At 31.9% G+C, this 27,095-nt stretch overlaps 4 protein-coding genes across 13 annotated transcripts in view; 3 read left to right on the top strand and 1 right to left on the bottom strand.

The window, feature by feature from the left end:
• Window positions 1-10,084, top strand: part of ATPCL (ATP-citrate synthase) — a 30,495-nt gene extending 20,411 nt beyond the window's left edge. For 4 of the 7 annotated variants that reach the window (XM_075309160.1, XM_075309161.1, XM_075309158.1 and 1 more), the window contains exons 6-9: window positions 4,515-4,707; window positions 6,899-8,132; window positions 8,199-8,539; window positions 8,604-10,084. In XM_075309160.1, coding sequence (XP_075165275.1) covers window positions 4,515-4,707; window positions 6,899-8,132; window positions 8,199-8,539; window positions 8,604-8,772 — 1,937 coding nt within the window. In that variant the 3' untranslated portion in view covers window positions 8,773-10,084. The remainder of the gene's footprint in view (window positions 1-4,514; window positions 4,708-6,898; window positions 8,133-8,198; window positions 8,540-8,603) is intronic. The other 3 variants (XM_075309164.1, XM_075309163.1, XM_075309162.1) reach the window with 3 other exon arrangements.
• A 1,731-nt stretch (window positions 10,085-11,815) lies between these two features.
• Window positions 11,816-19,817, top strand: LOC142237763 (uncharacterized). Of its 3 annotated transcripts, none has more exons than XM_075309156.1 (4): window positions 11,816-11,953; window positions 13,167-13,274; window positions 18,999-19,158; window positions 19,216-19,817. In XM_075309156.1, exons 1-4 carry the CDS (start codon window positions 11,927-11,929, stop codon window positions 19,326-19,328), a joined length of 408 nt encoding a protein of 135 aa, XP_075165271.1. In that variant the 5' UTR covers window positions 11,816-11,926; the 3' UTR covers window positions 19,329-19,817. The 3 variants fall into 3 exon arrangements, with proteins under 3 accessions (XP_075165271.1, XP_075165270.1, XP_075165272.1); XM_075309155.1 differs by having other exon boundaries at window positions 11,937-12,020; XM_075309157.1 differs by lacking the exons at window positions 11,816-11,953; window positions 13,167-13,274 and adding an exon at window positions 16,854-17,035.
• Window positions 14,720-16,420, bottom strand: LOC142237761 (uncharacterized). 2 transcript variants are annotated; one of them, XM_075309154.1, is made up of 4 exons: window positions 16,109-16,420; window positions 15,954-16,036; window positions 14,869-15,892; window positions 14,720-14,801 (listed from the first exon to the last, which is right to left on the bottom strand). In XM_075309154.1, the coding sequence occupies exons 2-3, from the start codon at window positions 16,018-16,020 to the stop codon at window positions 15,048-15,050; spliced, it is 912 nt and encodes a 303-aa protein (XP_075165269.1). In that variant the 5' UTR covers window positions 16,021-16,036; window positions 16,109-16,420; the 3' UTR covers window positions 14,720-14,801; window positions 14,869-15,047. The 2 variants fall into 2 exon arrangements, with proteins under 2 accessions (XP_075165269.1, XP_075165268.1); XM_075309153.1 differs by having other exon boundaries at window positions 15,954-16,419.
• Window positions 19,818-22,369: 2,552 nt separating the features above from the next.
• Window positions 22,370-27,095, top strand: part of Tmem131 (Transmembrane protein 131) — a 14,382-nt gene continuing 9,656 nt past the window's right edge. Inside the window, 1 exon segment of the mRNA XM_075311783.1 lies at window positions 22,370-23,717. Within this exon segment, the coding sequence (XP_075167898.1) occupies window positions 22,969-23,717 (749 nt within the window). The 5' untranslated portion in view covers window positions 22,370-22,968.

Below are 27,095 nucleotides of genomic sequence, written 5' to 3'. Positions count from 1 at the left end.
GTCAAAATTTTATTTCTATAGAAAATTTTGTCAAAATTTTATTTCTATAGAAATTTTTGTCAAAATTTTATTTCTATAGAAAATTTTGTCAAAATTTTATTTCTATAGGAAATTTTGTCAAAATTTTATTTCTATAGAAAATTTTGTCAAAATTTTATTTCTATAGAAAATTTTGTCAAAATTTTATTTCTATAGAAAATTTTGTCAAAATTTTATTCCTATAGAAAATTTTGTCAAAATTTTATTTCTATAGAAAATTTTGCCCAATTTTTATTTCTATAGAGAATTTTATCAAAATTTTATTTCTATAGAAAATTTTGTCAAAATTTTATTTCTATAAAAATTTTGTCAAAATTTTATTTCTATAGAAAATTTTTTCAAAATTTTATTTCTATAGAAAATTTTGTCAAAATTTTATTTGTTTTGTTTTGTTATTGTTGGTTTTGTTCTTTAAGCATTGTTGTTGTTTTTTTATTTCAGCTTAAAACCATACATTGACTAAACTACAAGAGTAGCTTAACCAACAGAGGAAAAGAATGTTTGTCAAATTTATTTGGGCAAAGCCCTATAGACTGCAAGATGGTTGGATGGACGCACGTTTCGGAATTACCACATTCCTCATCAGCATCCTCTACTTGCAGCAAAACTATCAACCAATTATCAGAATAAATTCAGGCAGTTTATTAAACCCAACAAAAACCACACTTGAACCCTCCGAAAAAAGGTTTTACATTGATAGCCGGCTTATGCCGAAATAAACTCGAAACAAACATATCTCTTTTCCTATGCCACTGTCAAATCATCGATTTGAATTCACATGGCTGGGTTTATTTTGAGCGTGCCTCCTCTTCTTTTTCCATTTGTTTTGTTTTGTTATTGTTGGTTTTGTTCTTTAAGCATTGTTGTTGTTTTTTTATTTCAGCTTAAAACCATACATTGACTAAACTACAAGAGTAGCTTAACCAACAGAGGAAAAGAATGTTTGTCAAATTTATTTGGGCAAAGCCCTATAGACTGCAAGATGGTTGGATGGACGCACGTTTCGGAATTACCACATTCCTCATCAGCATCCTCTACTTGCAGCAAAACTATCAACCAATTATCAGAATAAATTCAGGCAGTTTATTAAACCCAACAAAAACCACACTTGAACCCTCCGAAAAAAGGTTTTACATTGATAGCCGGCTTATGCCGAAATAAACTCGAAACAAACATATCTCTTTTCCTATGCCACTGTCAAATCATCGATTTGAATTCACATGGCTGGGTTTATTTTGAGCGTGCCTCCTCTTCTTTTTCCATTTGTTTTGTTTTGTTATTGTTGGTTTTGTTCTTTAAGCATTGTTGTTGTTTTTTTATTTCAGCTTAAAACCATACATTGACTAAACTACAAGAGTAGCTTAACCAACAGAGGAAAAGAATGTTTGTCAAATTTATTTGGGCAAAGCCCTATAGACTGCAAGATGGTTGGATGGACGCACGTTTCGGAATTACCACATTCCTCATCAGCATCCTCTACTTGCAGCAAAACTATCAACCAATTATCAGAATAAATTCAGGCAGTTTATTAAACCCAACAAAAACCACACTTGAACCCTCCGAAAAAAGGTTTTACATTGATAGCCGGCTTATGCCGAAATAAACTCGAAACAAACATATCTCTTTTCCTATGCCACTGTCAAATCATCGATTTGAATTCACATGGCTGGGTTTATTTTGAGCGTGCCTCCTCTTCTTTTTCCATTTGTTTTGTTTTGTTATTGTTGGTTTTGTTCTTTAAGCATTGTTGTTGTTTTTTTATTTCAGCTTAAAACCATACATTGACTAAACTACAAGAGTAGCTTAACCAACAGAGGAAAAGAATGTTTGTCAAATTTATTTGGGCAAAGCCCTATAGACTGCAAGATGGTTGGATGGACGCACGTTTCGGAATTACCGGAATTATTATTTGACAAACATTCTTTTCCTCTGTTGGTTAAGCTACTCTTGTAGTTTAGTCAATGTATGGTTTTAAGCTGAAATAAAAAAACAACAACAATGCTTAAAGAACAAAACCAACAATAACAAAACAAAACAAATGGAAAAAGAAGAGGAGGCACGCTCAAAATAAACCCAGCCATGTGAATTCAAATCGATGATTTGACAGTGGCATAGGAAAAGAGATATGTTTGTTTCGAGTTTATTTCGGCATAAGCCGGCTATCAATGTAAAACCTTTTTTCGGAGGGTTCAAGTGTGGTTTTTGTTGGGTTTAATAAACTGCCTGAATTTATTCTGATAATTGGTTGATAGTTTTGCTGCAAGTAGAGGATGCTGATGAGGAATGTGGTAATTCCGAAACGTGCGTCCATCCAACCATCTTGCAGTCTATAGGGCTTTGCCCAAATAAATTTGACAAACATTCTTTTCCTCTGTTGGTTAAGCTACTCTTGTAGTTTAGTCAATGTATGGTTTTAAGCTGAAATAAAAAAACAACAACAATGCTTAAAGAACAAAACCAACAATAACAAAACAAAACAAATGGAAAAAGAAGAGGAGGCACGCTCAAAATAAACCCAGCCATGTGAATTCAAATCGATGATTTGACAGTGGCATAGGAAAAGAGATATGTTTGTTTCGAGTTTATTTCGGCATAAGCCGGCTATCAATGTAAAACCTTTTTTCGGAGGGTTCAAGTGTGGTTTTTGTTGGGTTTAATAAACTGCCTGAATTTATTCTGATAATTGGTTGATAGTTTTGCTGCAAGTAGAGGATGCTGATGAGGAATGTGGTAATTCCGAAACGTGCGTCCATCCAACCATCTTGCAGTCTATAGGGCTTTGCCCAAATAAATTTGACAAACATTCTTTTCCTCTGTTGGTTAAGCTACTCTTGTAGTTTAGTCAATGTATGGTTTTAAGCTGAAATAAAAAAACAACAACAAATTTTATTTGTATAGAAAATTTTTCAAAATTTTATTTCTATAGACCATTTTGTCAAAATTTTATTTCTATTGACAATGTTGGAAAAATTTTATATCTATAGAAAAATTTGCCAAGATTTCATTTTTATAGAAAATTTTGTCAAAAGTTTATTTCTATATAAAAAATTGAAGTACTTCTTAGTTGAAGAGGAATATTTTCAAAATCTAAAAAAATCAAGAATTCTATCAATGTATCAGACAGTAAACAATCTACCATTTTTGGTAGAAGTCTACCAACTGTGGCAACCGTGGCCTTATCCCCTAAAATTTCCCAAAATTAGATAAGTCCATCAGATTGGAATCTAGCAAATTGGAAAATAACAGTGTAGATATTATAAGGTACCGTGGTACAATGGTTAGCATGCCCGCTTTGCATACAAAAGGTGGGTTCAATCCCAGTTTCGACCAAACTACAGTTTCAAGCTTCTTTAAGTGGTTTCACTGTAATGTTGAAAGCCGTTCGGGCTAGACTATGAAAGGATGCCCTATGTCATTAAGCTAAACATAGAAACGGGCAATACTCATTGATAATAGAGAAGTGCACCACTTGTGGTATCACAATGGACTGATAGTCTAAGTGAGACTGACATAATGGGCTACCACAAAACCTAACCTAAGGCCCAATTTTCAATATACACACCATTTCAGATGTTGTTGATAAAAACCCCTAAATCCTAAAAGGATAAATTTTAATCAAATCAACTTGAATGTTTTATGTCAAATGTTACTCTAACAATGGTGTGAAAAAAGTTTTATGGAATCATTTACGAATTCGAAGATTGTTTATAATGTAATATAGCATTCCAAACTAATCATAAAATTATTAACTACTGAGCCATATTCTACATTATTTATATTTTAATTATTTGTTTCATGATATGAAATTTTTTCAAGTACATATTAACCAACCTATATGTGTATAATCTTCATTATAATAACGAACATATTTTAACAATTCTTTACATATTTTTCGTCTATTTCTTGTATATTAAAAACAATCCGCATATTCTTTTATTTTATGTAATTGACTTGTTTCATTTAATTTCTATTCATAATCACATCCCTCACACAAAACACACATATTGGTTTATTTTTATTTTCAATTTTGGTCTCTTTCCTACTTTCCATCTATTTGTTCATTATCATCCATCTGTAATCATATTTCGTTTCCGTGCTATGTACTTCCTTGAGCTATATTTGTTTTATTATTATATTGGTATCACCTTTCTCCCCCATATCTGTGTATGTTCTTTCCCCTCTATTATCGTTTGACGGATTGAATCACACAACCACCATCATCTCGTACGTCTGTACCGTATGCAAATCCTGTAAACGCTGTGTCCCGTTTGCTCGTGATCGTCTTCTACTACTATACTATATCCTGTGCCTGCGACCATTTCTATATCCTATATCAAATCGAACAAACCAACCATTCATTTGTTTATGTGTGGAACAAAATAAATCAATCAAAAAACAATCATGAATCACACAACACAATCGATCGCCACCACCACCTTTTCAAAATTGAATCGAATCAAATCAAAATCACTAAGGTATAGGTTCACCCCAACAATCGATTAAACTACCACCTATCTCAGCAGATGATGTTAAATTCAGCAATAATGTTGCTGCCCATGGTGGCGTCAATGTAACACGCAAATTCTTCACAAACAAGACCAAGGCTATTGTCTGGGGTATGCAACAGAGAGCTGTACAATCTATGTTGGATTTCGATTTTATATGCCGGTAAGTTTTTTTCCAGCAATCTTAGATGTTATTCAATGTAATTTCGAGTAACTTTCCGTCTACAAGAAACTTTGTTGGAATGTAGCTTAAATGTTGAAAAAATTTCCTATAGAAATTTGATTGTGAAATTAAATTTTGACTAAATTTCTTATAGCAAAGAAATTTTGACAAAATTTCCTATAGCAAAGAAATTTTGCCAAAATTTTTTATAGTGAAGAAATTTTGACAAAATTTCCTATAGCAAAGAAATTTTGACAATATTTTCTATAGCAAAGAAAAGTTGACAATTTTCTATAGCAAAGGAATTCTGGCTAAGAAATTTTGACAATAGTTCCTAAGCAAAGAAATTATGACAACATTTCCTATAGCAACGAAATTTTGACAAAATTTCCTATAGCAAAAAAATTTTTACAAAATTTCCTATAGCAAAAAAATTTTACCAAATTTCCTGTAGAAATGAATTTTTACAAAATTTCCTATTGAAATTACTTTTTTTACAAAATTTCGTAAAGTAATGAAATTTTGACAAAATTTCCTATAGAAATGAAATTTTGACAACATTTTCTATAGAAATGAAATGTTGACAAAATTTCCTATAGAAATGAAATTTCGACAAAATTTCCTACAGAAATGAAATTTTGACAAAATTTCCTATAGAAATGACATTTTGACAAAATTTCCTATAGAAATGAAATTTTGACAAAATTTCCTATAGAAATTAAATTTTGACAATATTTTCTATAGCAACGAAATTTTGACAAAATTTTTTATAGCAAAGAAATTTTGACAAAATTTCCGTTAGCAAAGAAATTTTGACAAAATTTCCTATAGCAAAGAAATTTTGACAAAATTTCCTATAGCAAAGAAATTTTGACAAAATTTCCTATAGAAATGAAATTTTGTCAAAATGTCCTATAGCAAAACCATTTTTACAAAATTTCCTATAGAAATGAATTCTTTATAAAATTTCGTATAGAAATGAAATTTTGACAAAATTTCCTATAGAAAAGAATTCTTTATAAAATTTCGTATAGAAATGAAATTTTGACAAAATTTCTTATAGAAATGGAATTTTGACACGATTTCCTATAGGAATGAAATTTTGACAAAATTTCCTATAGAAATGACATTTTTAAAAAAACTTCCATAGATATGACATTTCCTATTGAAATGAAATTTTGCAAAAATTTCCTATTGAAATGCAATTTTGCAAAAATTTCCTATAAAAATGAAATTTTGACAGAATTTTCTATAGAAAGAAATTTTGACAACATTTTTTATAGCAAAGAAATTTTGACAAAATTTACTATAGAAATGAAATTTTGACAGAATTTCCTATAGAAATGAAATTTTGACAGAATTTCCTATAGAAAGAAATTTTGACAAAATTTCCTATAGAAATTAAATTTTAACAAAATTTCCTATAGAAATAAAATTTTGACAAAATTTCCTATAGAAATGAAATTTTGACAAACTTTCCTATAGAAATGAAATTTCGACAAAATTTCCTTTAGAAATGAAATTTTGCAAAAATTTCCTATATATAGGAAATTTTGAGAAAATTTCCTATAGAAATAAATTTAAAAAAAAATACCTTTAAAAATAAAATTTTAAGAAAATTTCCTATAAAAATGAAATTTTGCAAAAATTTTCTATAAAAATGAAATTGTGACAAAATTTCCTATAGAAATGAAATCTTGAGAAATTTTCCTATAGAAATGAAATTTTAGGAAAATTTCTTATAGAAATGAACTTTTGAGAAAATTTCCTATCGAAATGAACTTTTGAGAAAATTTCCTATATAAATTATGTTTTTACAAGATTTCCTATGGAAATGAAATTTTTACAAGATTTCCCATGGGAATGAAATTTTGACAAAACTTCATACAGAAATGAAATTTTGACAACATTTCATATAGAAATGAAATTTTGACAAAATTTCCTATAGCAAAGAAATTTTGACAAAATTTCCTATAGCAAAGAAATTTTGACAAAATTTTCTATAGCAACGAAATGTTGACAAAATTTCCCATAGAAAAGAAATTTTTTTGAGATTTACTTTCTATAGAATTTTTGTAAAATATTTTTAAAGGAAACTAGATAATTTTAGTCGTCGAATTTTTTCCACAATGAGTAAAAAACATTTTATTGACAATACCAATGTTAACATTTGTTTTATTTCCCCTACTAGACGTGATGAACCATCAGTTGTTGCCATGGTCTATCCCTTCACCGGGGATCACAAGCAGAAATTCTACTGGGGTCACAAGGAAATTCTTATTCCAGTCTACAAAAAAATGTCCGATGCCATTACCAAACACAAAGAAGTCGATGTTATGGTCAATTTCGCCTCTCTACGTTCCGCATATGAGTCAACCTTGGAAGTATTGGAATTCCCACAGATTCGTACTGTTGCCATCATCGCTGAAGGTATCCCAGAGAATATGACACGTAAAATGATATTGGCTGCCAACAAAAAAGGTGTTGCTATCATTGGTCCAGCCACAGTGGGTGGTGTTAAGCCAGGTTGCTTCAAAATTGGTAACACTGGTGGTATGTTGGACAATATTCTTCATTCGAAACTCTACAGACCCGGAAGTGTTGCTTATGTCTCAAGATCTGGTGGTATGTCCAACGAATTGAACAATATCATCTCCAAAGCAACTGATGGCGTCTTGGAAGGCATTGCCATCGGTGGAGATCGTTATCCCGGCACCACATTTATGGATCACATTATGCGTTATCAAGCTGATCCCGATGCAAAACTCATAGTCCTTTTGGGTGAAGTAGGTGGCACTGAAGAATATGAAGTTTGTGCTGCCTTAAAGGATGGTCGTATTACTAAGCCTTTGGTCGCTTGGTGTATTGGTACCTGTGCTTCCATGTTTACCTCAGAGGTGCAATTTGGTCATGCTGGATCGTGTGCCAATTCCGATCGCGAAACAGCCACCGCGAAAAATAAAGCATTACGTGAAGCTGGCGCTTACGTTCCAGATTCTTTCGATTCTTTGGGCGAGTTAGTACAACATGTGTATGCTGAATTAGTGAAGTCGGGACGTATCGTACCATGTGAGGAAGTACCACCACCCACCGTTCCTATGGATTATGCTTGGGCCCGTGAATTGGGTTTGATTCGCAAGCCAGCCAGTTTCATGACCTCAATTTGTGATGAAAGAGGTCAAGAATTGATTTATGCCGGCATGCCAATTAGTGAAGTATTGAACAAGGATGTAGGCATTGGTGGTGTTATTTCATTGTTGTGGTTCCAACGTTGCCTGCCTCCATACGTATGCAAATTCTTCGAAATGTGCCTAATGGTTACAGCTGATCATGGACCCGCTGTATCTGGAGCTCACAACACAATTGTTTGTGCTCGTGCTGGAAAAGATCTTGTGTCTTCTGTTGTCAGCGGTCTCTTGACGATTGTAAGAATATCAACGAGTGTGTAAGAAAATTTCAGATTTTTATTTGCATTTTTGTTTTGCTTATAGGGTGATCGTTTCGGTGGTGCCTTGGATGGTGCAGCCCGCCAATTTTCCGAAGCCTATGATAAAAATTTACATCCTATGGACTTTGTTAACCAAATGCGTAAGGATGGCCAACTGATTATGGGTATTGGTCATCGTGTTAAATCTATTAATAATCCCGATGTTCGTGTTAAAATCATCAAGGAATTCGTCATAGACAATTTCCCCTCATGTCCATTATTAAAATATGCTCTGGAAGTGGAAAAGATTACCACAAGCAAAAAACCTAATTTAATCTTAAACGTTGATGGTGTTATAGCTACATCATTTGTTGATATGTTGCGTAATTGTGGTTCCTTCACTAGGTATGCAATGATACGAATATTGTGAATATTCTCATCGACTAATCTCTTGTGTTTTCCATTTTAGTGAGGAGGCTCAGGAATACATTAATATTGGAGCAATCAATTCTCTATTTGTCTTGGGTCGCAGCATAGGTTTTATTGGTCACTTTATGGATCAGAAGCGTTTGAAACAAGGCCTATACCGTCATCCTTGGGATGATATCTCTTATGTAATGCCAGAACAATTTAATTAAGCTGTTTGGCGGTGTGTCATTAAGGATAATACATAAATAAATAAACAATATCATCATAAGTTTCGACGACACATCACTGACGACGTACAGAAAGAAAGAATTCTCCAATGTTAGCTCTCTCTCAACATGTCTACTCATTTTTAGTAAATGTGTCACTTCATATCATGTCACATGCGCTACTCTACTCTTTTCATTCCTTTTAATTGTAAAATTTCATTTCCTTCAAAACATATGTTTCTTTTTTATATATTTTTTATATATTATGGCATTTATAATATGTTCACTTAATTTAATTTTGTCAATTTGGTTAATTAGTAGATATAAAAATTATAATTCTCAAATATCCCGTTTCCATTCTATATAATAATTGATACTTAATTGTTTGATCAACATTAAATTACATCCATATATACAACATTATGATGTACACAATTATATGTGTATTATATATATAAAAATAAATTGCCCTTGTTTCAAAATAGTATACTAATTGAAAATTTCACTTATGTGGTAAAAATACCAAAATATTGATTAATTAAAAAAAAAAATGCAATCAATATTTAAATCTTGGTTTTAATTTATTTCCAAAAGGTATGAATTATTTTTGAAATCTCAAAATTTTAAGTTGGTATACTATTGCTATACAGACAGATGCGTAATGTATGTTGATTAAGAGAATTTATTTAAAATATTCCATAATGAAAATGATTATATAATATTTTTATTAAATACATAAATGTACACCACAAAACTATGAAAAGTGCACTCGAAATTCACAAGAAAATATATATAGAGAAAACTTAAAAAATAAAAATGAATGTAATTGTTGTTGCAAAATTATAGTAGATTAAAAGCACAGACAAATGTTCAATAAATGAAAACAATCAATATACAAATATATAATAAGGATAAATATATTTATATTTATTACATAATATAAAAAAAAATGTTTGGAGTAGTAAAGTTTTTTAGAAAAAAATCAAGGAAATTTAAAAGTTCTTTAATCCGATATAATCCCCAGGGTGATGTTCAACGTAGTGTAAATCTCTGTTTATAAATGATTATAAATTAACTTTTTTCCATTCTCAAAATGTAATCAGTCGGTAGCCCCAAATTACATCTATCGTTATCGAATTAAATTTACTGTCGATATCGTAATTGGTGTCGTCTTAAAAGCCTTTATTATATTGAGTGGCTATCTCAATTAGATTTTTTTGCTTCCTATATAAAATACTACGGCTGGCAAAAATTTCGTATAATAATCTTTTTAAAATGGGAAATATACGACTGTCGCCTTTTGCGATTACCGAAATCTTAGTTTATTATTTTTTTATACCCTGCGCCACACTGTGGAACAGGGTATTATGGTTAGGTTAGGTTAGGTGGCAGCCCGATGTATCAGGCTAACTTAGACTATTCAGTCCATTGTGATACCACATTGGTGAACTTCTCTCTTATCACTGAGTGCTGCCCGATTCCATGTTAAGCTCCTTTTTATAGCCGAGTCCGAACGGCGTTACACATTGCAGTGAAACCACTTAGAGAAGCTTTGAAACCCTCAGAAATGTCACCAGCATTACTGAGGTGGAATAATCCACCGCTGAAAAACTTTTTGGTGTTCGGTCGAAGCAGGAATCGAACCCACGACCTTGTGTATGCAAGGCGGGCATGCTAACCATTGCACCACGGTGGCTCCCTATTATAAGTTAGTGCGTATGTTTGCAACACCCAGAAGGAGACGAGATAGACACATGGTGTCTTTGGCAAAAATGCTCAGGGTGGGCTCCTGAGTCGATATAGCCATGTCCGTCTGTCCGTGAACACATTTTTGTAATCAAAGTCTAGGTCGCAGTTTTAGTCCAATCGACTTCAAATTTGGCACAAGCATGTGTTTTGGCTCAGAATAGATCCCTATTGATTTTGGAAGAAATCGGATCAGATTTAGATATAGCTCCCATATATATATATTTCGCCCGATATGGACTTATATGGCTCCAGAAGCCAGAGTTTTACCCTAATTTGCTTAAAATTTTGCACAAGAAGAACAATTAGTACTATAGTCAAGTGTGCCAAATTTGATTGAAATCGGTTCAGATTTAGATATAGCTCCCATATATATCTTTCGCCCGATATGGACTAATACGGTCCCCAGAGTTTTAGTTTAAATTTTGCACAGGGAGTAGAATTAGCATTGTAGCTATGCGTGCCAAATTTGGTTGAAATCGGTTCAGATTTAGATATAGCTCCCATATATAGCTTTCACCCGATTTACACTCATATGACCACAGAGGCAAATTTTTTGCTTCGATTTAGTTGAAATTTTGCACAGGGAGTAGAATTAGCATTGTAGCTATGCGTGGCAAATTTGGTTGAAATCGGTTCAGATTTAGATATATCTCTCATATATAGCTTTCGCCCGATTTACACTCATATGACCACAAAGGCCAATTTTTAACTCCGATTTAGTTGAAATTTTGCACAGGGAGTAGAAGTAGCATTGTTGCTATGCGTGCCAAATTTGGTTGAAATCGGTTCAGATTTAGATATATCTCCCATATATAGCTTTTGCCCGATTTACACTCATATGACCACAGAGGCCAATGTTTTGCTCCGATTTAGTTGAAATTTTGCACATGGAGTAGAATTAGCATTGTAGCTATGCCTGCCAAATTTGATTGAAATCGGTTCAGATTTAGATATAGCTCCCATATATATGTTTTTCTGAGTTCGACAAAAATGGTCAAAATACCAACATTTTCCTTGTAAAATCGCCACTGCTTAGTCGAAAGGTTGTAAAAATGACTCTAATTTTCCTAAACTTCTAATACATATATATCGAGCGATAAATCATAAATAAACTTTTGCGAAGTTTCCTTAAAATTGTTTCAGATTTAAATGTTTCCCATATTTTTTACGAACATTGTGTTCCCCCCTAGTGTTCCCCCCGACTTAAATTTTGAGTCTATAGATTTTGTAGAAGTCTATCAAATTCTGTCCAGATCGAGTGATATTTAAATGGATGTATTTGGGACAAACCTTTGTATATACCCTGCCAGCATTTCAAGGTTTGTTTTCATCGCTATCCTTTTCACGGACGCCCAACAGAAACGTTTGTCAAGATAATTCGCGATAATTCGAAAATTACAAAAACAAAATGTTTACAATCGTAATGGCGACTCATGTATGTATGTTTTCAGCACTGTCATTCCAGTAACTGTTATGTTCCCATTAATGTAATAAAGTATTTGGTTAGTGTTTCGATTTCATAGTGCACGATTTCTTTTATAAACGATTTCTTTTATAAACCAAAACCAACTGTAAGTATATTGTGAATATTGAAGTGTTTATTTTATACAAGTATAAGCAAAGAAAGCAATCTGGTGATATTTTAAACTAAAATTACAAAATTTGTGGTGTGCGTGTTCCAAAGAATAAAATTAAAAGAAATATCTTCCAGATGGAATTTACCTTTTCACCGTATTGTGTTCAAAGGTATTTTATTAAGTGCCAATTGTTCATGGAAACAAAAGTTATAAAAAGTAAAAGACTAAAAATACAGCTTATAACATGAACTGATACACATCCAATACTTTCCCTTGTTTTATAAGTTAACACAAATTAAAAAGTTTGCATATTTCTTGTTGTTGTTATTTCATCAATTTCATGTAATACGCTTTGGTACATCAGCTTGTAGCCAGATCAAGGAACTCTGTGACTAAGGTGGGTGTGTCCAGAGCGATCTGGCGGTAAGTCGGGTTGGTTTAACAGGACAAGAGAAAAGAAAACCTGCCAGCGTTCTGGCAGGTTTTTATGTTATTCCACTGCGTATCACTAGTTTGCGGTGTCCACACTGGCGCTGTATAGTTTACCACTGACCGGCCAATTGCCTTATAGGTAGCATAGTAAATTCAGTCTCTCTTTTGTTGGAGGTTTGGTCAATGGTGTGGCAGTAAGGACCTAAGGTTAATTTCATTTACATTTGACTTGACCCATAACAAGTTGTAGTAATCACACTTTATACTAGCCATGATAAAATTTAAAAGATATCAGTTTACCATAACATACCTGATCCCTCACCAACCTTTTTTAATAGTCCCATAGAAAAGGACCTATAACCTTAAATTTTGTAAATTAATAGTAATTTTGTTTTACTTAGAGCATGTGTTAAACCCTTTTCGTTTTAAGGCTTTCTTTGTTGTTAATAAAGTCAATAGATGGACAAAATTTCTAGTTTTTAAAATGTTTAAAAACCTAAAAACTTACTATATTGCAGTTCTCTAATATAATTAAAATACTCTGAATGCGACTAGTCAACAAAATGTTTGCAAAAATTTTGCTTGCTGTTATAACTTAATTTGAGAAAGTTTTTAACAAATTGTTTTCTTATATTACAGATTAAGTTGTTCGCTTCATCCAAACTAAAGCATATTTTAGCGCAATTTCCTTGTTGTCATAACTTTATTAAAATATTAAATTCGAAAGCCGTTAATTTTACACAATTGGTAAGTACGATGTTTTTCATTTAGATTTTGTAAAGACTTAAGGTGTGTATTAAGGTCGAATTTAGCCGCTAAAAGCAAAAATAAATCTAAAAAACAGAATAACATAACTTGTTTTTCAAATTTGATAATAACTTCAAGGTGAATGATATGAGGAAAAATTCATTTAGCGCGATAAAGCGAACTTAATACCGGCCTTTAAGTTGAACATGTTTGTATTCATGTATGTATGTATATATACATACCTATGAATATTGACAGTGGCAGCGAGAAGATATCAAATTTTTTTTGCCCAAAATGCAAGAGTTTGGCAAGCATGGTATGTGGTTTAAACAAGACGATATATATATATAACAAGACGATATATATCGTCTTGTTTAAACCACATGTCATGCTTGTTAAGCTCTTGCATTTTGGGTAAAAAAATTGGATATCTTCTCGCTGCCACTGCCAATATTCATAGGTATGTCCTGGCATTTGTAGCCTTTGCAATATGTCTGGTATTGTTTTCACTCCAAAATCGAAAATTTACATGTTCGTTGACGAAAAATGAGCTTTGTGCTGAACACAAATTTGAACTTCCTTACTTACTTTAATGAAGGTCGACATATAAAAAGTTAGTAAATTAATTTTCCATTTATACATATATATTAAAAAATGATAAGTTTCATAAAACACGTGAAATTTGTTATTTTGCAAGTTGCGGTAGCTTGGATTACCAAATACTATTTACAAAGTAATACATTAAAGCATCAACATTGGGATTCGTATTTAGGTAAGGTGTGTGTGTGTGTAAAGTACATTATATATAAATTAACAGAGATATATCAACTTAAAAAGTATAGAAAATATTAAGTGTATAATTAAGGAAGCATTTCGATTAATAAACGAATAACTAAAATCTATATAATTTATTATTATTATTATGCATTAAAGTTCAAGTTTTCAATTTCGCCAAAATTAATCTATCAAAATAAGCAATGAAGCAAGAAACCAACATAAAACTATTCATTAGCCTGGTTGGATCTAATGCGCCAATTATATTCGACCAATTATACAATTATATAGTGCCCTTATTTTACTAGGCTATGCCATCAAATGCATACTTGAACAAAGTAAATAAAAATAGGATTTGCGAAAGATTCGAGGCATCCAAAGAGTGAGAGTTACGATGTATGACCGTAGCCGCTGGGGGATTGTTTGTTGCAATTGTTGGCCACATTTGTTAGGCATAACATTCGATTGCTGTTGTATGTGATTAGCATAAATAGTGCGTAATGTAGAATCAATTGAAGTCGTGAACTGTTAAAAGCAAAAAAAAATTAGTTTATAAAATCAAAATATTTTTACATTTACTTTTCTAAAGATGGTCTTTCTTTTGCAGTTTTTATGCGTTGAGAACCGTAGCCCACTTGCGGTGGCTGCTGGTGTTGGACTTTAGCTATAGATGATTCATCTTTATTTTCATTATGAATACGGTTGCGATCATTGGGGGTGTTTTGCAAAATTTGACTGGGACAAGAGCCGGACCTGAAGATGTAACAAAAAGAAAAATTAAAGATTGTAATATTAACTTTATATGGGTAGAGAAAGTTACCTAACATGCACTGGAGTAATTGTTGATGTGAGTTGTTGTGTTCCGCTTTGTGATTGTTGGTGTTGCTGCTGCGTAGGTTTACTTGTGTTTGCTGTGGAATGCTGAAGCAGCCACTATTGCTGCCCCTGGCGAGTTTGATCTTGATTTTATGTGCGTTAAAAAGTTTTTTTCAATCCCGCCTAAGTGGATGATGTTGATGTCGATGATGATGATGAGGATGAAATACAACCTGTAGTTGTTGGCTTCTTTATCCGTGTTTCCTTTGAAGACAAATTTTGTTGTGGAATGTTTGAATTTCCAGTGCTTGCCCCCATATGATGTGGTGGTAGATCAGGCGGCAATGCTTGGGGAGGTGTTAAATTTGCCAAGGTAAGACGGGCGTTTATATTCTCCAAATCGTGACGCATTGAAGATGAATAATTTGATTGTTGTTGTAGTGTTGGATTACCGCTAAATGTGTGATTACTCATTTGCATATGGCTCGATATGGTGGCACAATTTGCAGGTGGAATTAACTTCCAACTATGCATTAGTTGCTGTTGATCCCTGGCTCTTAAGGGTGTCACATAGTTTCCCGGAAATATTCCACTCACATCTTTCCAATTCTTGCCTTTAAAGCAGCCATCCAAACATCTTTCAGTTACCATATAAACACAACCTTTTTTCAATTCCAATTCATCATTCTTTCGTGGTTTGTATGGGTACAAAGCCAAATAGCCCCAAGGCAAAGAAGGTGGGATGTTCTGTTGCACACACAAAACATTATGGCGCGGTGTTGATGCCGCAGTGTTTGATGCCTGCTGAGATTGATTTTGTTGCGGCGAAGGGTTTTGACTAATGTTAGCAGCTGATAAATGATGTTGTTGCTCTTGGGCTGCTGTAGTTTGACCTGTAGCCATTGAAGTACTTGGTCCCATTTCGGGTTCAAAGTCATTTGGAACACTTAAGATTTCAGCTGAATGTCGATTTGTGCTTTGCATAATATTTAAGGCACTGCCATTATTTAATAAAGCATTTAGTGAACCTAATGAAAGAAATGGAAGCTTGTTAGATAAAATTTCTTCTAAGCCTTGGTGTCAACTTACCTGTACATAATTGATGGGAAAATTTCCTTCCACACCAACTTTCAATTGACCAACATTTTAACCGCATACATTGGGGAACAGACCTACTTATTAAATTTAACCATCGACAAATTTTCATAACTTTTGCTTCCTCCTTTCTTTCGTAAATATCATACCGAAATCCAAATAAATACTTTCATACATGTTTGAACCAAACATAATCAAAGAAGAAGACGTGAAATGGGCATGTTGTTATTCTTTTTTCTCAAGAACCAGAGATTAGCCCCATACATGTTCGATAAGTAGTTACAACTTTTTTTCGGTTTCTCTTTTAATTTTGCATTCGTAACAAAATCTAATTCGCTTATTTTAGCAATTTTTTAACTTTTAAAAGAACCAAAACACTTTATGAAACATTTTATTAATAATTTAGTGCAATCAACACACAAATTTTCGGGAACTTTCGAGAAAATAGCAAAATAAAAATTGTCTACATCAAACCAGTAAGTTCAAAGTGCTTCTCCTACAAGTATGGGGCTAATCTCTGGTTCTTGTCACTAACACTATCAAAGCCCAATTCATGTCTTCCTCTTTGATTGTCTTTGAGGGGTTTTAGACGATGCAATTGGTTGCGTGCAATTTTTTGTATTCTCTTTTAAAGTTGCTTCTTAAAAACTTCAGCATTTATACGTTGAAATTTTTCATGCAATCGCTTGAAATTTCAAGTTTCAGAAATGTCAAAAAATTGCAAGAGGAACGGAAAACATGAAATTTTTTCTACCCCCTTTGCTTCTCTACCCCGTTTGCCTACAAACAAGAATTGCGTGCAATTATTGCATGCAATTATTGCATCGTCTAAAACCCTTCTTTGGTTTGAACATGAACTCATGCACCTATCGGCAAGAAAGAACAAGCGATATGTACATCTTGGGAAATAGATAATCTTTGGGCAACACTGCCAGTGAAACAAAACACGAAACGTACATCAGTTGTTTAAATCAACACAGATACTCCAAATACTCCAAATGGGATTTGGAGTATGTCTATTTCCCTATAAACACGGGAATTCCAACTCCAAAGGGCTACAACAACAACACAGATGGGTAAAAATCACATTTTAAATAGAAACAATCGTTTTCAACTGACATGTCCACAATTTATTTATTAACGGCAAGATTCTCATCCTCCGATTAATATTTAATCGGAAGATAGACCACTGGTTACTATTTTTTTTGTATGGTTTTATCGACACGATAAATAATAATAAGACATTGAGAAACTGGACCTAAGTATTTATTATACCCTCCACCATAGGATGGGGGTACATTAACTTTGTCATTCCGTTTGTAACACATCGAAATATTGCTCTAAGACCTCATAAAGTATATATATTCTGGGTCGAGGTGAAATTCTGAGTCGATCTGATCACGTCTGTTGAAATCACGCTAACTTCCGAACGAAACAAGCTATCGACTTGACACTGGCCATTAAAGCCAGTGTTTTACCCCAATTTGGTTGAAATTTGCACTAGGAGTACAATTGGTAGTATAGTCACGAGTGCAAAATTTGATTGAAATCGGTTCAGATTTAGATATAGCTCCCATATATATCTTTCGCCCGATATGCATTTATACGGAACTACAAAATTCTCTATAGAAAAAAAATGTTCATAAAATTTTCTATAGAAATAAAATTTTGACAAAATTTTCTATAGAAATAAAATTTTGATAAAATTTGTTATAGAAATAAAGTGTTGACAAAATTTTCTATAGAAATAACATTTTGACAAAATTTTCTATAGAAATAACATATTGACAAAATTTACTACACAGAAAAAAAGTGAGCTGTTTTATAGGAAGAATGAACTACCTCGCACGAAAATTGAACTTAATTTTACTCCACTTTTTGAAATTTCCACAAAGCGTTGTTAAAACCAGGAAATTTTAATGGCCTGTTGTACTTTTTAACTGCAATTGACGAAATTACATCCTCTCATAGAAGAAAAAATTAACTAAAAGTAAAGTACCAAATTTCAGCCGGATCGGATGAAATTTGCTTCTCGTAGAGGCTCCGAAATCCAAATTTAGGGGTCCGTTTGTATGTGGGCTATACGTAAACGTGGTGCGATATGGCCCATTTTCAATAACATCCGACCTACATCAATAACAACTACTTGTGCCAAGTTATATCTAACTCTGAACCGATTTCAAAAAAATTGGCACACTAGACTATACTACCAATTGTACTTCTAGTGTAAAATTTCAACCAAATTGGGGTAAAACTCTGGCTTCTAAGCCGCATAAGTTCATATCGGACGAAATATATATATGGGAGTTATATCTAAATCTGAACCGATTTCAAAAAAAAATTGGCACACTAGACTATACTACCAATTGTACTCCTAGTGCAAAATTTCAACCAAATTGGGGTAAAACTCTGTCTTCTAAGCCGCACAAGTTCATATCGGACGAAATATATATATGGGAGCTATATCTAAATCTGAACCGATTTCAATAAAATTTTGCACATTTCACTATACTACCGATTGTACTCCTAGTGCAAAATTTCAACCAAATTGGGGTAAAACTCTGGCTTCTAGGGCAGTATAAGTGCATATCGGGAGAAATATATATATGGGAGCTATATCTAAATCTGAACCGATTCCTTCCAAAATCAATAGGGTTCTATTCTGACCAAAAACACATACTTGTGCCAAATTTGAAGTCGATTGGGCTTAAACTGCGACCTAATCCTTTGATTACAAAAATGTGTTCACGGATAGACGGACATGGCTATATCGACTCAGAAGCCCACCCTAAGCATTTTTGCCAACGACGCCATGTGTCTATCTCGTCTCCTTCTGGGTGTTGCAAACATATGCAGTAACTTATAATACCCTGTTCCACAGTGTGGCGCAGGGTATAAAAATTTAAATTTGTTTAATCATATCATGTGGAATTGCTAAAATATTTTAGTAAAACTTTTCTACTATAAACCTACATTCTCTTTTTAGGTGTAGTTTTTGTAGCGATAATATTAATTTATTTAATATTTATGCATTTTCAGAAAAATTTAATACAACGTGTTGGGGGAAGTGATATGCCTTCCTTTATGCGAGCCGCAATTAAATCTGTGATAAGCGACAAACTAGCAGTAAATCTAACATGGCGTGGAACGCCAACTAAACCAAGTATACAAAATTTCGTTTCATTCAAAATAATTAAAGGTTTGTTGATTACTCTTTTTACTTAAAAACGTACTAATGTTTTGCTTTCTTACTTAGATATCTGCAACTTAAAATATACACATTGTACAATCACGGACATCAACAGAGTATATCAGCAGCATGTTCTTCATGCGAGAGATCGCTTAATTAGCCGTAAAAACAAAAATTAAAGCAAATTTTTCAAAACGTCAAATCATGGTCCATTTCAATTCGTATATTTAGCAGCATCAATACAACGATAAATTCGTTTTTAAAAATTATATACATTTCAATAAAAATCTCATTATCATATTATATGCTACAGCCTTAACGTGAGTATTAAGTTCGAGTTTAGCCGTTCTGCCATTAGCCATTTTGTCAAATGACTTTTCTTTAATAACCAATTTTAAAGAATATAAACTTTACGAAAAGTTGTTTTGGACTGTTCCCCATCAAGTTATAATAAGATTTGCATCTAATAGTTATAACTTTATTATTTTTTACTGATTTGCTTTTGATTTTAGCGGCTAAACTTGAACTTAATACCCATATTTAGAAGAAATCTAGAAGTACAAATAATATTTAATTTAAGTACTGGTACACCGTTATGTTCAATGTGAGTTTATTCGTATAAATTGCAATAAATCTATTTTTATTCAAATTAATAAAAATCAAAACAATCGTTTTACTTGACCATAACGACTCCTTTTCAATTCCCCTAAAATTCACTTTTTAGACCCTTTTTAAACTCACCTAAACGATTCTTTCTAGCGGACCTTGTCTAACACTTTGAAGGGGCTCCTGTTGGCGTCGTTATAAATTGATTAAAAAAGACACCTAATAATTGCACTCATGCGAAACCTTTTTGTAGTAACTTTTACGTGGAACAACTTCTCAATAGTGACGGCGCTTTTCCGACGAGTTTTTGATATCGTATACGATTGTTTTCGACGTGGTGGAGATTCCCAGAAGTGTCGTCAAATTCCAAAAATGTTGGCAGGGTAGTTATAGTCCCCAACACATTTAACGGATGTGATATGGTATCGAAAATTTAGATCTACAAAGTGGTGCAGGGTATAATATAGTCGGCCCCGCCCGACTTTAGACTTTCCTTACTTGTTTTTTAATGAACTCGTGCTCACTTTGGAGTTAATTCAGATGCCAGTTCGAAATTTTTTGTTGCAAAATCTGATAAAGATTTGACTTTTGAAATCGTACAAAGGTACGATGTTGGCCTGTCTTCTTGTGAATCCTTAAGCCTAGAACTAAGATCGAAGCCTAGAACTAATCATGTTTTCGTGAAAATTAAAAATGCGGGCTTCTTTCATATGTTTGAGAATTAATTCCGAAAAAACGACAAACTGATCAATCGAATCGTGTCTGTTCTGGTGCACACATGTATCGCCTTCGTGAGGTGTTACACTTATGAGATTTTCTGAACTACACTTTCCACCGTCACAGACCTGAAAAATGTACACCCAAAAATTTTTTGTGTGGCCGAAGAGTACATCTATCGTATGCAAAGTTAGACGATTTTTAACACAAATAAATAACGGATTCTGAAAATTTAATGTGCTTTTTTATAAACTTTTCACTTTTTTTTAAGAAAATTACTGACATATGATACGATTTAAGAAAATCATCCAAAAGTTGAACAAAAATGTATTCTGATTGGTGTATATGTTTAGTGTTTTTTTTTTTAGGTTTTATTCCATCAGAAATCCGATAGTGTTACCACGTGTAACTCAGAATATCTAACTTTCTGAGAGGTGCGATGAATGTGTGTTATGTGGTGTACGGTGCTGTGAGAACCAGAACAGGGGTCTAATTACAGCATTCGATATCGAAAAAATTGTCGATACGATTCAAACTTTGGATCACGGCATTGGATAGATGCAATTTCTCTAGCATTGCAAACTTCAAAAAACGAAAAAGAATTAACAAAATTATGTTACCAGCATAAAAAAATGTAGGAAGTACAAATGTTTGTTAAATCTCATGAACCCATACCCCGTTTTGTATTCCGAATTGGAGGATGAGATGGATATAAAATTAATATGGTGAAAACTAAGGGATAATAGTAACCCATTGTTATCTGATTTGGAGTAAGTGAATGGGTTTGAAATCCCACAATTTCTGGGATAGCACTCTTGCCTGTGGTCAATTTTCTATATGGTTCTTTGCTAGGATGCTCGCTCACGAACTCAATTATAACCAATTTCCGTTTACCTTTTATTCGAGTTGTAGGACTAATACATATTCAAAATATTTTCATTATGTGTGGTGAAAGGGATGTAGAAAACAAGTAAAAAATCTTTTACGATTGCAATTTACTATTCGACAAAATCTTCGAAAACTCGATATCGACTATTGTGATCGCGATCAAAACTTTTCGCTATCGAATGCCCTCAGGCATGATTGTCACTAATTGGCGAAAGGGATGTAGAAAACAAGTAAAAAAATATTTTGCGATTGCAATCGCGATTGCAATCGGCAACCTTTTCGATCAATAAAACTCGATATCGACTACTGTGATCGCGATCAAAACTTTTCGCTATCAAATGCCGTGGTTAGCTCCCAGGCATGATTGCCACTAATTTTTCTCCACCTTTCTGGCAACATACGGATACTGCAACGGAAAACCGAATCGTCTTTTGAGTCAAATACACAACAAAAGCTTTCAGTCGATGTTGAGCCATGACCGGGGTAGGTTAGGTTAGGTATAGTGGCAGCCCGATATTTCAGGCTCACTTAGACTATTCAGTCCATTGTTATAACGCAGTGATGAACTGTGGTATCACCGGGGTAACCATATTACTTTTGTTTGTTTGGGGTTTTCGTTGTGCGATACAAAAATTTCTTGCCCACTCGCCACCAAGTTATCATTGCATTTGTGGAAAAAGTTATAATTTTATTCCGCTTTCAGACTTTTTTAACGGCTAAACTCGAACTTAATACCCACCTTAAGGTGTTTTCCAGATTTACCAAGCCTTCGTTTGACATTTTTCTTAAATCAAATCTTTCAAAATTTGTATTTTTAGGAAATTTCAGTAGTCATTTATACCACTTTTGCATTCTCTCATAGAATATAACCCAACTTTTATTCGCTACAAACACGAACATACCTTATGTATAGCAGAACAGGGATGTTCAAAATAATCTGACATATCCAACCCAACCAAAAATAATTTTGCTCAAATTGCAAAAAAGTAAACATTCGTTTGTCAGTTGCGATTCTTGTCAGTTGTTGCTGGAATTTTTTTATGCAAAAGTAAAGAAAATATATTAAATAAAGAAATATTAAATATTGCTAAATATATGCTAAATCATTTGCACAGAAGTTTCAACAAGATAGTGACAAAAATTTGATGTTAAAAAGCAATTAAAACATAGACGAAGCCTATAATCTAGCCAAAAGACCAACGGAGTTTATGAGCAAAAAGAACAAAAATAATCGAGACAGGCAGAACAGAACAGAACAAAACACACACATCACAATTTGATTATCATACATTTCATGGTAATTGTGCAAGGAACACGACGGTGAGGAACGTAAGGAAACACACATTACTGAGCAAACACATTGCTCCACAGGCTCTGGGCTGCCGTACTCTGGTATAAAATTTCTATTACGACAATTTTGAGTTTGTTTTATTTTGGAATGAGCCAGACAGAGGAAAGTGAGAAACGCAAACGACGCATTAAATACTTAAATACTTCAAAAGAGGAGTAGACATCTTGAAATTTGATATAGCGTTTTGGAAACTTTTTTTATTAAAATATAAAAATAACACTACAGAAACTCAACCAAATAAAACAAAACGAGTAGCGATGGCATGCGAACGTACTATGTATTCTTATCATAGCCTGTGGTTATCAATGCTAGTTTTAGCCTCTCTCACAACAACAATGTGGTGTTTTGCTAATAATAATGAAATAGAGATTTCCGAGAGCACTAGCGCCAATTTAAAACATGATGGTCCTCGTTTAGAGACACAGGCAACAGCCACATTTAAGGATATAACAGATGCTGGAGGCGGTGGTGGAGCTGAAGGCACAGCCAGCGATAATGAAAATGTAGATCTACATAATCCAGAATATTTGGATCGTGTGCGTGTTGAGCCATCACATTTGGATTTTGGTGTTTGGTCTGTGGGTATCGTACAATCCCAAACAGTAACATTGATCAATCAAAATCGTAATCATAGTGTCCATTTGAGTGCGTTGTCAGGGGGCAAGACGCCGGCTTTCTATAGTAGCTTTTTCGAAGCGAAAACAGTGCCCCCAAATGGTAATACCACATTCGATGTGGTATTCCTGCCTCGAGAACAAGGTGCTGTAAGCACAAATCTACATATACACACGTCTTTTGGTAAGCTTCTGCTGATGGTGAAAGGCGAAGGACGTGAGTGTCCGTATAGGCTAAAACCATTGGTGGGGATACGGGCGCCACTTAATGCAACACTAATGCCTATGATTCATATGTATAATCCCCATGAGAAATCGTTGCAGATTCTGGAGGTGAGAATAAAAATTTTATGTATATTGTATGAAAATCTTGTTTTATCCAAAGTTCAATGGTAACCGTGAAGTCTGAAAACTCGATCAATTGATGCAATCTCATTGTAGGGGATGTTGCAATAATTACATTTTGGCGCGTCTTTGTTTTATTTAAAAATCTGACAGATACGTCATGTCACACTTTATCTACATATCGCCACAATGTTGGGGTAGGTTGGTTAAAAAAAGCAGTATTAATGACCTATCAGATAATTGCTTTTGTATACTACTTTGGAGTTTATTTTATCCGGAAGACGGAATAATAAAATGATTTTGCTTTGACAGGCTTAATATTACACAATACTATTCTGCTATCACATGGTTTAAATAATCCCTATGAGCATGTAATATAAACTACAAAGAGTTATAATTTAAAATTTTAAATCGAAGATAATTGTTTAACAAAAAACATGGAATGGTCATTTGGCAATACAAACAGACAAAAAATTCACCAAAATATTTCTAATGAAAACATTGATTGAAGATGAAAATATAATGAATTAAAAAATTAACTAATACAATCAATAAAATTAAAAAAATTAAGTCCGTTAAGAAAATAATTTAATATTTTCCGGATTTTTAGTTATATTATAAAAAAAATTTGCAATTATTAACAATTTTCTTCGGGAATAAAAAGTTTCTATGAACACACATAACATTTATTGGTCAACTAAATTTTGACTCATGTCAAAAAAAAATACAATTATATATATTCAATAAATAAATAAATAAATAAAATACATAATAAAAATTAATTTTAAACAATTCGGTGAGGGCCCATAAACTGCAGTTGAGCCAAAATTAATTGTAATCCGAAAATTCATAAGAAAGTGCTAAGTCGTATAAACTCTTTAAAAATTAAAAGAAAAATATTCTACAAATATAATAATTATAATAAAATTGAGTTTTGCGACCAAAATCGTTTAAATTTTTAATTGAACCAACAATACAAATAATTGAAGGTGACGAAAAATTATATTTCTTATTTCTAATTAATTCAGTAATTGAAGCAATTTGAATTAAAATCTTCTTTATTGAATCAGATAAAAATCTATGGAAATTATTGCCTTTTTCATATTCGTAAACCAGAAACGGGGGATAGATACGAATTGAGCATGTGAAGTTGGAATACAAAAATCATAATTCGACTTTTTGTAAAACAATCAATATCGAATTTTGCAATCTTTAAATTAGATTAATCAACTTTTGATTATATTGAAATATTAGCCAAAATCCACGTATAGAAGAGTTTAAATCCACGTGTAGATCCGGGTTAAAAAAATAAAGTCAAATTAAAGTAATGTCGGTCGGCGATGAGATCCTTGGTTTCTAAATGTAAATTGCAAGATCATATCGCCTGTGTACGGTGACTCTTTTTCTTTTGTTGGCTACCATTAAAATTTGGTATCACGTCAATTGTCACGAAAATGGCTATCAGTGATGAAAAGTTGGAAATCGTCTTTTTGAAAAAAAAAAATTAAAGTCGACATTTTGTGATCTTCAAAATCGACAAATCGGTTTTAGAATTTTCAAATATCAATTCAAATCAAAATGCCGAAATATGTTTTTTTAATAGCTAAAAAAACGAAAAACCTACTTTCTCAATTTGGAAAAGTTGTGACTTTTACAAACGTTGTTTTTTTGGTTCTCATTACAAACCAAAATACCAGACATACAAGCAATTTTCCATAGAAATAAAATATTGACAAAATTTTCTATAGAAATAAAACTTTGACAAAATTTTCAATAGAAATAAAATTTTGACAAAATTTTCTATATAAATAAAATTTTGGCAAAATTTTCTATAGAAATAAAATTTTGACAAAATTTTGACATTTTGAAAAAGTTTTATATAGAAATAAAATTTTGACAAAATTTTCTATAGAAATAAAATTTTGGCTAAATTTTCTATATAAATAAAATTTTGGCAAAATTTTCTATAGACATAAAATTTTGACAAAATTCTCTATAGAAATAAAATTTTGACAAAATTTTCTATAGAAATAAAATTTTGACAAAATTTTCTATAGAAATAAAATTTTGACAAAATTTTCTATAGAAATAAAATTTTGGCAAAATTTTCCATAAAAATAAAATGTTGGCAAATTTTCTATATAAATAAAATTTTGACAAAATTTTCTATGGAAATAAAATTTTGACAAAATTTGCTATAGAAATAAAATTTTGACAAAATTTTTTATAGAAATAAAATTTTTACAAAATTTCTATAGAAATAAAATTTTGACAAAATTTTCTATAGAAATAAAACATTGACAAAATTTTCTATAGAAATAAAATTTTGACAAAATTTTCTATAGAAATAAAATTTTGAAAAATTTTTCTATAGAAATAAAATTATGACAAAATTTTCTATAGAAATAAAATTTTGACAATACTGTCTATAGAAATAAAATTTTGACAAAATTTTCTATAGAAATAAAATTTTGACAAAATTTTTTATAGAAATAAAATTTTTACAAAATTTTCTATAGAAATAAAATTTTCTATAGCAATAAAATTTTGACAAATATTTCTATATAAATACAAGTTTGGCAAGATTTTCTATAGAAATAAAATTTTGACAAAATGTTCTATGGAAATAAAATTTGACAAAATTTTTTTTATGGAAATAAAATTTTGACAAAAATTTTTTATGGAAATAAAAATTTGACAAAATTCTCTATAGAAATAAAATTTTGCAAAATAAGATTTTTTGTTTGGTTGTTTTTGGTAAAATTTTCTCAAAATTTTGGTAGATTATTTTTGGCTCGAGTGGCAAACGTGCTCGTGCGTCTTCGTTTTATTTCCTCTCGCTGGGCACAAATGTCAGTCGAATAAAGAGGTATCGCCTCTTTGCGGATTGTGAGAGAACGTATATTTTAGATGGTTTAACAAAGGTGCGGAAAATTTTCAAAAATGTTGCCTTATTTTTTATGTTATGTTCTGTCCGACTATTCTTGTAATTTTACCATTTCTTTTGTTACTTATCGAAATATAAGTTTCCGACTATATAAAGTATGAAAATTCTTGATCGAGGTGAAATTCTAAATTGATCAAACCATGTACATATGTGCGGTAATTGTTATCTATTTTCGTGTTGACAGACTTCCTCTACATGCATATATATATATATATATATATATATATATATATATATATATAATATATATATATATATATATATATATATATATATATATATATATATAATATATATATATATATATATATATATATATATATATATATTATATATATATATATATATATATATATATATATATATATATATATATATATATATATATATATATATATATATATATATATATATATATATATATATATATATATATATATATATATATATATATATATATATATATATATATATTAAT

Source organism: Haematobia irritans, chromosome 5 (assembly GCF_050003625.1).
Source record: "Haematobia irritans isolate KBUSLIRL chromosome 5, ASM5000362v1, whole genome shotgun sequence".
Lineage (NCBI taxonomy): Eukaryota > Metazoa > Arthropoda > Insecta > Diptera > Muscidae > Haematobia > Haematobia irritans.
Note: the sequence above shows the minus strand (reverse complement) of the source record. Positions and strands in the feature narration are given on the sequence as shown.